Raw genomic sequence first — 10920 nt, forward strand, 5'->3', positions numbered from 1 at the left:
AATCTGTCTTGAATGAATGGTTTATGAACAATCTTTGCGTTCTACTTTAGATGATCCAGGAGTTAAAATGTATAACAAAAGAGATCATTCAGAAATATTTATGAAAGGATTTATCACAGGATTCTTATAATGGCATGCTCCATATTATTCCATCTAGAAACAGCTGTTCCTTCTGAAGCTTGCTGAGAAGTCTGTGTCACAAATGACAGGTACCTCTATGTAAATGCCTGTACCATAAATGTGCAAACATGTGCATAGGCCAAATTCCTTATATTGTTTCTATTGGTTACATTTAAGAAGAAATATCAGTCATATGGCTTTCAAAGCAATTATTAACTTCATTTTTTAATACGTATTAAATATTCCTTGGGCCCATACCAAGTGTTGAGTTTTTTTTTTTTTTTTTTTTAAGATGGAGTTTCGCTCTGGTTGCCCAGGCTGGAGTGCAATGGCACAATCTCAGCTCGCTGCAACCTCCGCCTCCTGGGTTCAAGCAATTCTCCTGCCTCAGCCTTCCGAGTCGCTGGGATTACAGGCATGTGCCACCATGCCTGGCTAATTTTGTGTTTTACTAGAGACAGGGTTTCTCCATGTTGGACAGACTGGTATTAAACTCCCAACCTCAAGTGATCTGTCCACCTCAGCCTCCCAAAGTATTGGGATTACAGGCGTGAGCCACGGTGCCCAGCCACGTTGAGTATTTTGGAGAAGGTTAAAAAGATGTGTTCCAATGAGAACAACGATTAATGAAAACTGAGCTGCACAGCTATAACTATGTTTTCATAGTTGCTGTCTACTCTCGAAACTTAATCTTTACACTTATGCATACTCTGTGCTCCTCACTTTCTCACCGGGTATACGTTCAGGAGGGCAAGGATTGTGTCTAGGTTCTCTGCTCTATCTTTCTGCACGTAGAAAACATTCAACCAATTCTTTAAAATTCTTGATGTTCAATATTGAAATATTGATTAACTAGATTTTTTTTTTTTTAAGACATAGTCTCTGTCACTCAGGCTGGAGTGCAGTGGTGCAATCTCAGCTTACTGCAACCTCCACCTCCCAGGTTCAAGCGATTCTCCTTCCTCAGCCTCCTGGGTTTCGGTGACTACAGGCATGTAGCACCATGCTGGGCTAATTTTTGTATTTTTAGTAGAGACAGATGTTGGCCAGGCTGGTCTTGAACTCCTGACCTCAAGTGATCCACCCAACTGGCTTCCCAAGGTGCTGGGATTACAGGCATGAGCAACCACATCTGGCCTAGATTATCTTTATTTATTTGAGACGGAGTCTTGCTCTGTCGCCCAGGCTGGAGTGCAATGGCGTGATCTCAGCTCACTGCAACCTCTGCCTCCCTGGTTCAAGTGATTCTCCTGCCTCAGCCTCCCAAGTAGATGGAATTACTAGCACCCATCACCACACCCAGCTAATTTTTGTGGAGGTAGGATTTTACCATGTTGGCCAGGCTAGTCTCGAACTCCTGACCTCAAGTGATCCACCCGCCTCAACCTCTCAAAGTGCTGGGATTACAAGCATGAGCCACTGCGCCCAGCCTGCTCAAGTATATTTTTGACACAATATTTGTAACATATTTATAACATAAATATCTTAGCAATATTACATTATCAACAAGAATCAACCCCAGAGTCCTCAGTATAGATTTGGTTCATCATGCATTCATTCCACAAACATTTATTGAGCACCTACTAAATACAAGCACTGTGCATGCTAATGGCTAAGTGAGGGATAAGAAGGAAATGTATGGACCCTGTCCCAGAGGAACTCACAATCTAGTGAGGTGGCAATGCCAGGCACCACAGTGTTTTGTTTGTTCCCCACAGCTTTGTTCTTGTCAACTATCGTCACCAAATAAAAATGTTAGTGAATAAAACCTTAGGATCTGTGAGTGAAGTGAAAATCCTTATCGTTAGCTTAAAATGTTGAGTGCCTTAGGGTTACAGATGATAGTGTGGCAGGAGGAACCTTAGGTCTGCAAACTCAAATGTGTAAAACAAAGATATTTTCTTTTCTGTAACTGAAACTTATTTCTATTTGAAGCCTCCATTTACCTACAGTGACAATAATCTTATCAACGGGAAGCCCTCCTTCTTTCTTTCAATTTGAAAGCTCCATTTATCTGCAGTGACAATCTTATCAACGGGAGGCCCCACCCTTCCCCACTGCTATATCCAGACTCGGGAGATTTCTGAAGTGCCAAGATGAGAAGAGAGAGACCCTCGTGTCACTGGTCTCCACAGAAATTCTGAGATATTCTTTGTCCACTTAGTGTTTGTTTTTGAGTCTTTTGGTTTCAGGCTCAAGGGTTAGAGATACCTGTGAATTCAATTCCCATGTGGTATGGCAGAAATCACTGTGAGGCAGCCCTTCTGCCTGGACATATTTGAAGCATCACCTCAGAACTTGTTAGAAATGCAAATTAAAAGGCCTCCCCACCAACCTCCTAAATCAGAAACAGTTAGCAGACTGCAAATTCTCCAATGTTCCATGCTACAAGGGGTCTGCCCAGAAGGAGTGGGCAGGCATCACCAAACATTCTCTCCTCCCTTGGAAGAGAGAGGGTATGTAAATCTCATTCAAGTTCCTCCTCTCTTAATGGTGATTTTTTTTTTTTTTCCCTCAGACAACACTCCTTCGATCTCAAGAGTTCTGCTTTACAGGCACCTAGAATAATATTAATAGAATTAGTTTTAACCAACGAAGTACCCTTAGTTTTAAACTGGGAAGTACTGGGAGAAAAAAAGACATCTTACCTGGCACAAAACATTTCTGCAGATGAAGTTAGAGGCTTCAGGTTAGGTGATGGGTTCAGAAACCCACAGAGAGAAAAAAGCACAGCAATAACCTGTAACCACTTTTTCAGACTATTAAACTCAAGGTTCTTCCCTCTTATGCCATCATCCTGCCACTTCTTTCCTTTGATGACAATCAATAGGATACGACAAATCTCCAAGGAGAGCCAACAGAAGAGGCATTTTATACACTAACTCCAATCCTCAAAACACTGCAAGATGGCTTATAATTTCCATCTCAGAGGGAAGGAAGCTACAGTTGGAGAGTATATGTCCTAGGTGATTAAAGAAGCCAAGGTTATAATCCAACTCTGAGTCACTCCAAAGCCTGCCCTTTCCTCTCTTCTATGACTGTTAACTTTATAAAAACCAGCTGCCAGTTCTTAAACTTACTCTGTGCCAAGTGTGTTTATAATCTCTATAATCTCCACTCCTTTGATCATTCTTCACAGAAAGTGTTAACACCACATTTTCCTGATGAGGGGACTGAGGCTGAGAAACTGAGTAACTCACCCAAGGTCTCAGTGCAACAGAGTAAAACTTGAAATGAGGTCAGGTTTCTAGCCCAGGATTCTTACAAGCTAGCTGTTTTTGATACTAAAACAATGTGCCTCCCAGGGAAGGAAATGGGGATAATAACTAATCACACTTATTTCACTACTGTAATGAAAATAAAATCGGATTTGAGATATGGAATATCATGATGTTAATACCATGATGCTAATACATTTAACTCCAATTTAAGACACTCAGATGCCTGCCTAGGCCCAGATTTAGGACTGTTCAATTTTGGGCAAGTCATGTAATCTCTTTCTGATCAGTTTTCTTGGCACTAACATGAAAGAACTAGACTGAGAAACTTTTAAGTTTCCTCTCAGATCTGAAATTCAGTTTCTAGACATAAAATATTACATACATAAATGGTTAAGAAAAATTGCAAAACACTTCTCAGCTTTTTGTTTCTTGAGGATCTCACTTCTAGTCCTCTTTCAAGGTTTATCTTTTGGCATCCTCAGAGTTCTTATTTTTGTAGACAATGCAATAATCTCCAATAAAATGATACATCATAGAGGATGCATACAATAAACATTCAGAACCTATCTGCAAGTTTTATTATTTATTTATTTTTTCGGACATGGTCCCACTCTGTCGCCCAGGCTGAAGTGCAGTGTGGTGATCCTACCTCCCTGCAGGGTGGAATTGCTGGGCACCAGTGATCCTACTACCTCAACCTCCTGAGTAGCTAGTACTACAGAGGCACCACCGTGCCTGGTTAATTTTTCAACAATTTTTTTGTAGCTACGGGGTCTTACTATGTTGCCCAGGCTGGCCTGGAACTCCTGGCCTCAAGCAATCCTTCCATCTCAGCCTCCCAAAACGCTGGGATTACAGGCATAAGCCACCACGCCCAGCAAGTTTAAGTTTTAAATGTGCAAAATATTTAGGGGTATATATCTCTCCATGAATGGTGAAAGAGAAGAGAAAATTTCTTAGTAAATTAATTCCTGGGAATTACACTATAATTGATACCTACAGCGATTTAAAGTTACTTCACTGTAGCTATTACTACATGCAGAAGATTTGGATTTTACGCTTGCTACTTCCTCACTCTTGAGTAAATTATCCTTTCTATGCCTCAGTTTCCTCATCTGAAAAACAGGCATTATAGTAATATATACGTCATTAGGCTGTTCTGAGGAATGTGATAATAATACACGTAAAATGCACTTTCTGGCACACTGTAAATGTAACAAACGTTTGGCTGTTATTACTGGCGTTTCTCAGACGGTTATTATTTTTTACATGTGAGTAGATTAATTCAGAGTATTTTTTCAGGAAACAAACACTTGAATACCTATTTGTCCAAGGCGCCGGGGTTACAGGGAATTCACTAAATAAAGCCTCTGGTCTTACATTATACAGAGGGCCCTGAAGAGACGAGAAACAGGTTAAACAAAGAAAAAGACGGTAAGTTCGGACACAACCACTGCCATATTTAGAGTAATGTATACCAGCCCTGCGCGCCAGAATTCTTTCCCTCGAGGCTGCCCCAGGAATCCCTTTGGCCTCTGCCGTGGGACGTCATAGAATGCGCGACCAATCGCGGTCGGCTCCCGGAACTTCACTCTTCTCTCTCTTCCTGCAAACTTGACACGCCATTTGTTTCTACGTCTGACATCCCCCTCTCTTCTCTGGTCCCTGGGAGATTTTTGCAAGCAAGACCAGACCCCAGCGCCGGATCCAGCAGCGAGAGAAAGAGCCCGACGTGCGGCGCACTCGAGTGACGACACACTCGAGTCTCCGCCAGAGTACGTCATTTCCGGAACGCTTTCTTCGCGGGGCTTTGTGGGTAGCCGACCGGGGTCTCCTGGCGACGACGATGGCGGGGGATGTGGGCGGTCGCAGCTGCACGGACTCGGAACTGCTGCTGCACCCCGAGCTGCTGTCCCAGGAGTTCCTTCTCCTTACTCTGGAGCAGGTTGGGCGCGCCGGAGTGGAGGGCGGGCGGACGGGTGGGCCTTCCCTGATGAGGCGCTTGCATCTGAGCTCTCCTTAAGTAGCTTTGGGTAACTGCGGACACTCCCGCCGGGTTTGTGCCACTCTCCACCCATACAGAACAGCCAGCTGTCCCCTCGCTCCCGCACCTCGCCCTCTGTCCGAAAAAATAGACGCCCGTAGAATATCAGGAATGCTTGGGAAATAGGGCTTATCTATCCATCCTGATGGCTTAGAAAGAGGAGTCCCAGGCCACCCCCTCTGCCTGTGTGTGAGCACCAACCTGAGGAAGAAAGGAAGTGGGGAAGAAGCGTAGAATAGGCAGGGGAGGTAGAAATCATCGACTGTCAGGGCTGGAAAGCGTCTGAGAAACTGTCCTTTCCACACCCTCTCTCACCGTTTAAAGATGATAAAACAGTTCAGAGAGATGAAGTGACTTGTTTAAGGTCACAACATCTGTAAATGGTACTGCCAGGAGGAGAATTCAGGGCTTCTGGCTCTTCATGTAGCGCGTGTTCTTTTCCAGCCTGTGTGGCTTCTGATAGTAGGCGAAAAATGAGAAAGGAAAAACGTGATGTTTTAAGTGATAGAGAATTACTGAAAGTTTCATTGGGGTTTAAGTAGCATATTTTGTTGTTTTCCTTATGGTTTTCCCCTTGATACCCTATCTTTCTTGAATTTCAAGTCCTCTTGCCAAGTAGAGCTTAATTATGTCAGTACGTTTTTACCTGTGGTTCTCAAACTTTTCATGTACTTAAGAACGAGGCTTAAGTCGAGGGCTTGCTAAAACACAGTTTGTTGGGCTCTGTCCCCAGTTTCTCGTTCAGTAGTTACGGAATGTGCCCTGAAATTTTGCTAAGGCAATATTTCCCAAAGTAACGGGCTTATGAATTCTCTGGGAATGTTGTCCAAGGGAATCCTCGGAGTTTCCCCTACCTCTGAGTGAGGACAGGGTGAAAATAAATTAGTCCAATATATGAAAGAGAAGTAAAATGTGCTTTTATTAGATTTTGTTAGAGGATATAGGTTTGTCAGTTGCCAAAACACAAATGTTTTCAAGCCTTTCTGAGTTGAAATTGAAGAGCCTGTGATCTCATTACTATTCTCACTTTTCCTTCTTAAATCCAAACTCTGTCTTCATGACACTCCTGTGTTTATGCTGTATGTTTTTCGTGATGTCCAGAACAAATTGGAAAATAAGGAAGAATGAGGTGATTTAGTTAGAGGTGGTTGGACAGTGACTGGAAGCTTACTTGAAAGAACCAGTGAAAATGGGGTGCAGGCTTTTCTAATGATGTACTGTTACCGTCATCACTACGGGGATAACAGTTTCAATCTGTGGTGTTGTTTGAAATCTTTATAGTTAACTTCAGTTTAGGAAGTACTACATTAAAGAAGCATGAGAAATATAAGACAAGACTGAGACCTCTATCCCACTAAACTGATCATGATAGCAACACTCAAGGTAGCTTATTGACAGAATGCGGTGATTGCTAGTCATTGTTCACTTTCTTTTGTCTGTTTTTCCCAGGCAGTCCCCTATTTTCAATCCCCTTGTATATTAAGGTAATAATACTGGAAAATGATCTTTCATGCTTGGTATGTTGGCTGAGCAGTTGTGGATAGCAATCCTTGTCACACTGAGAAAATGTGACCATTGTCTTTAAGATGGGGCTGAACCTAATATTTACAGAATGTAGCCTATAACGCTGTCTTTAAGTATTCATGTTATTGTGAAAATGGTTTTTTAATTAATTTGTGATTTAAGCAGTAATGTTTTACCATGTTAGGTAAGATGGTTAGTTATTAAAATTAAGAATGTTGTTTTGAAATTACTTTTTTCCCCCCACAGAAGAACATAGCTGTTGAAACTGATGCAAAAATAAACAAAGACAGTCTTACCGACCTTTATGTCCAGCACGCAATACCATTGCCTCAGAGGGATTTGCCGAAGAATAGATGGGGGAAAATGATGGAAAAGAAAAGAGAACACCATGAGATTAAAAATGAGACTAAAAGGTACTTTTTGGTGGTTCTAGCATTCAGTTCATCTTATAACTAAACAGTTACTGATTTTTCCTGAGGTAAACTTAAGTAAAAAAAATTTCGGACTCTATTGAGCACCAGCCACTATGTGTATAGCAGTAAATAAAACTGACAAAATTTCCTACTCATGTTTGGCAGAAACATAATAGCAGAGTTACTATATAACAGTATTGTTACATAAGTAGTAAAGGTCAGGGAGAAAGGTTACAATTTTTGATAAATTGTCCAGGAACAATCATAGTGAGAAATGACAATTTAGTAAAGAGACCTGTAGGAAATAAGAGAACAAGCTAGCACTCTGGGCCAGAATACAAGAGGCTGGATCAGGAATGTGCCCATCATATACCAGGAATAACAAAGCGGCCATCAGGGCTGCAGGAGGAACGAGTTGTATTGGGGGTGAACAGAAGAGATTGTCAGATCATGGAAACCTTTATAAGTCATTGTAAGGACTTTGGTTTACTCTGAGATAAGAAGCCACTAGAGGATTTTGAGCAGAGTGGTGACATCATTAGATGTACATTTTGACAAGATGACTCTGGCTGCTCTTCTAAGAAGTGATTTAAGGTATCTGGGGAGGGGAAGGGGCATGTATAAAGGTGGAAGCAAGGAAACAAATTAGAAGGCTGTACTGTAATCCAGGCAATAGATGGCAGCAGCTTTGACTTAGTAAATTTGGTAGGCGGGGGTCTACATGCATTTTGTAGGTAGAGCCAGTAGGATTTCCTGAATTTTGAGAAAAAAGTCAAGTCAGGTAAAAAACTCTAATGTCTTTGAATAATACACAAACAAAGGGCCTGTTAACTAGCTTGAGTTATGCTATTTAAAATTTTTTAATTTCAAAAATTTTTTTATAAAACCACAGGCAAGTGAATTTTGTTTTTTAAAGAAAGTTACATTTGATTAACCACTGTTGTTGATTGGTTAATAAGTGCAGAATGTCCTAAGATCCTTAAGTGAACTAGTTATTTCTTCTGATGTTTATTATATCTAAAGTGGATACTGTTGATCAATTAATTTTTTAAAGGTGTGTGGGGAGGGGAAGGGGCCTTCTGTTTGTAAGGCGCTGTCATAGGCAGTACACTAGAGAGTAGGAGAAGACAGAGTAGGAGGGTGAGGGGAAGGGGAAGTATGTTCCTCTGAGTTTTAATCCCTGTTTTACAAAGAAAACTTGTGATTGAGATTATTCTTCAAGTATGAAGGATAGCCAAAGAATACATGTCTGCTCCTTGTCTTTTGGAAAATAAAATCTGACCTTTGATCAAGGGCACATTTCAGATTGACCATCAGTTTAGCTTGATGGTTACTTTTACTTACTAGTACAGACTATGTATTAGTGTTAACTTTCATAAATATGGTTTACACTACATATGCCTTTTAATTTACTTTTGCTCTTACTCAGCCAATATTTTCCTCTTGATCAGCACATTCAGGCATATTGTTCTTATAAGCAAAACTTTCTGTGCTGGTTTTTCTTTTCTTTGAAGCAATCATCTTACAACTGTCTTGATTAGTCCCTCAAAATCATTTCAGAAAGGCTTTTTGACTCTATTTTTTAAATTCACGATTGATTCAGAGCATTAAAACTGGAAGGATCCAAGAGATCATTTTGTATTGTTAAACTGCTTATTATTTTATCTGTGGAGGAACCGAGATCCTGAGAAGTGCTATAACATGCCCAAGGTCACATAGAGCTAGGACTAGGTCCATAGCAACATACCCTGGTGCTTCTCAAACTTTAATGTGCCTCTTGAATCTTAGATGAAACAAGCCGTCAAGCCCTGCTCTCAGTCCCTCTGTTTCCTTTCTACAAAGGCAGTGGGTATACAATGACTTTACTTTTCATTTTCTACCAAATTATGTTCATTGATGACCCAAAAATTTTTGAGTTTGGCCAGCTGCATAGGAATCTGGTTAAAATATGGGCTCTGATGCTTAGTTCAGGTTGACGCCCCAGATTCTCCATTTCTTACAAAGTCCCAAGATGATGATGATGTTGTGTTGCTGGTCCCTAGATCACACTTTGAGTAGCAGAGCTGAAATGTTCTTCCTAATAACTGGCTACCTCAAGTATTTTTAACATGTTTAATTAAAAGGTTTTTTTTGTTGTTGTTAATGTGGGCACAGTGGCTCTTGCCTATAATCCCAGCATGTTGGGAGGCTGAGGCAGGTGGATAACCTGAGGTCAGGAGTTCAAGACCAGCCTGGCAAGCATGGTGAAACCCTGTCTCTACTAACAATACAAAAACTTGCCTGCCTTGTGGCGTGTACCTATAATCCCAGCTACTCAGGAGGTTGTGGCAGGAGAATTGCTTAAACCCAGGAGGTGGAGGTTACAGTGAGCCAAGATTGTGCCACTGCACACCACACACCAGCCTGGGCTACAAGAATGCAGCTCTGTCTCAAAAAAAAAAAAAAAGAGGGTTTGTTTTGTTTGTTTTTAGTTAATCTGTTATATAGCTTGAGGTATGATGAGTAATAAGCAAACGAATGCTTTCATTATTAACCTTTATAATTAAGAGTGGAAATTAGATTTCCAGAAGGTAAATATGAAGATACTTGCCAAATTTTACAATTAAACTTGTACAAATATCATAGTTACAATTAGTTTAGAAAATGTCTTGGCTTTAGAGACCTTTAGTGAATGGAATAGAATGCTGCACCTCATTTGTAGATTACCACTGTGGTAGTCTTGGTATAATTTTATAGTTTTTTATCCTTTTTAAATAATAACAGATTACATGCTTAAGATAGCCCTATCAATAAGCTGGTGTTTGTTTTTTAACTAGAAAATCTCATTTTAAGTTCCAGGGCTAGTTAATTGATGTTTTAAAAACAGCTGTATCTTGTATATACATTAAAGCTAACTTTGAATTTCTTGTACATAAATATTTTAAACTTTGAAATAAAACACTAGGGAATTCTCTCATTTAGAGTGAACATAGAAAATTTAATTTCTAATAGTCCCACTTAGAAAAGATTAGTCTTATCAATAAATCTTCTTGGTTATTGTTTATTTGAACTTGAATTCCAGTGAACTGGTTTGCCATTCCAGATGGTATTTTTCAAGAGCATATCTTTTTGATTTCAGGAGTAGCGCTGTAGACGGGTTAAGGAAAAGACCCCTCATTGTATTTGATGGAAGTTCAACAAGTACAAGCATAAAAGTGAAAAAGACAGAGAATGGAGATAATGATCAACTCAAGCCTCCCCCTCAGGCAAGCTTTACCAATAATGCCTTTAGAAAATTATCAAATTCCTCTTCGAGTGTTTCACCCCTAATTTTGTCTTCCAATTTGCCTATGAACAATAAAACGGAACACAATAATAATGACACTAAACAGAACCATGACTTAACGCATAGGAAAAGTCCTTCAGGCTCTGTGAAGTCGCCACCATTGTCCCCTGTTGGAACTACTCCAGTGAAGTTAAAGCGAGCTGCTCCTAAAGAAGAAGCAGAGGCCATCGTAAGTATGGGGGTCATTTCCATGCTGGTAAGTGGTCTGAATGAAACCTGAGCAGTCTGGCTCATAATGGGAGGTGGGTCGACGGTGCTACATCCTTTTTTTCT

The 10920-nt window shown here is 40.6% G+C and overlaps 2 protein-coding genes across 6 annotated transcripts in view; one reads left to right on the forward strand and one right to left on the reverse strand.

Moving 5' to 3' along the window:
* Positions 1-1640: 1640 nt before the first annotated feature.
* Positions 1641-5177, reverse strand: LOC108312930. The gene is made up of 2 exons (XM_037742964.1): positions 4820-5177; positions 1641-4736 (listed from the first exon to the last, which is right to left on the reverse strand). Exons 1-2 carry the CDS (start codon positions 5123-5125, stop codon positions 4491-4493), a joined length of 552 nt encoding a protein of 183 aa, XP_037598892.1. The 5' UTR covers positions 5126-5177; the 3' UTR covers positions 1641-4490.
* The window catches only part of CUNH2orf49 (chromosome unknown C2orf49 homolog), a 9842-nt gene continuing 3879 nt past the window's right edge, over positions 4958-10920 (forward strand). The window contains exons 1-4 of one of the 5 annotated variants that reach the window (XR_001828851.2): positions 4958-5286; positions 7156-7322; positions 10441-10567; positions 10714-10907. Coding sequence is in view for 4 of the 5 variants with exons in the window: in XM_017541095.2 (XP_017396584.1) it covers positions 5188-5286; positions 7156-7322; positions 10441-10867 (693 nt within the window). In the remaining variant the exon portion in view is untranslated. Of the gene's footprint in view, positions 5287-7155; positions 7323-10440; positions 10908-10920 lie in introns of all 5 variants that reach the window. The other 4 variants (XM_017541096.2, XM_017541098.2, XM_017541094.2 and 1 more) reach the window with 4 other exon arrangements.

Source organism: Cebus imitator, unplaced genomic scaffold (assembly GCF_001604975.1).
Source record: "Cebus imitator isolate Cc_AM_T3 unplaced genomic scaffold, Cebus_imitator-1.0 Scaffold131, whole genome shotgun sequence".
Classification (NCBI taxonomy): Eukaryota; Metazoa; Chordata; class Mammalia; order Primates; family Cebidae; genus Cebus; species Cebus imitator.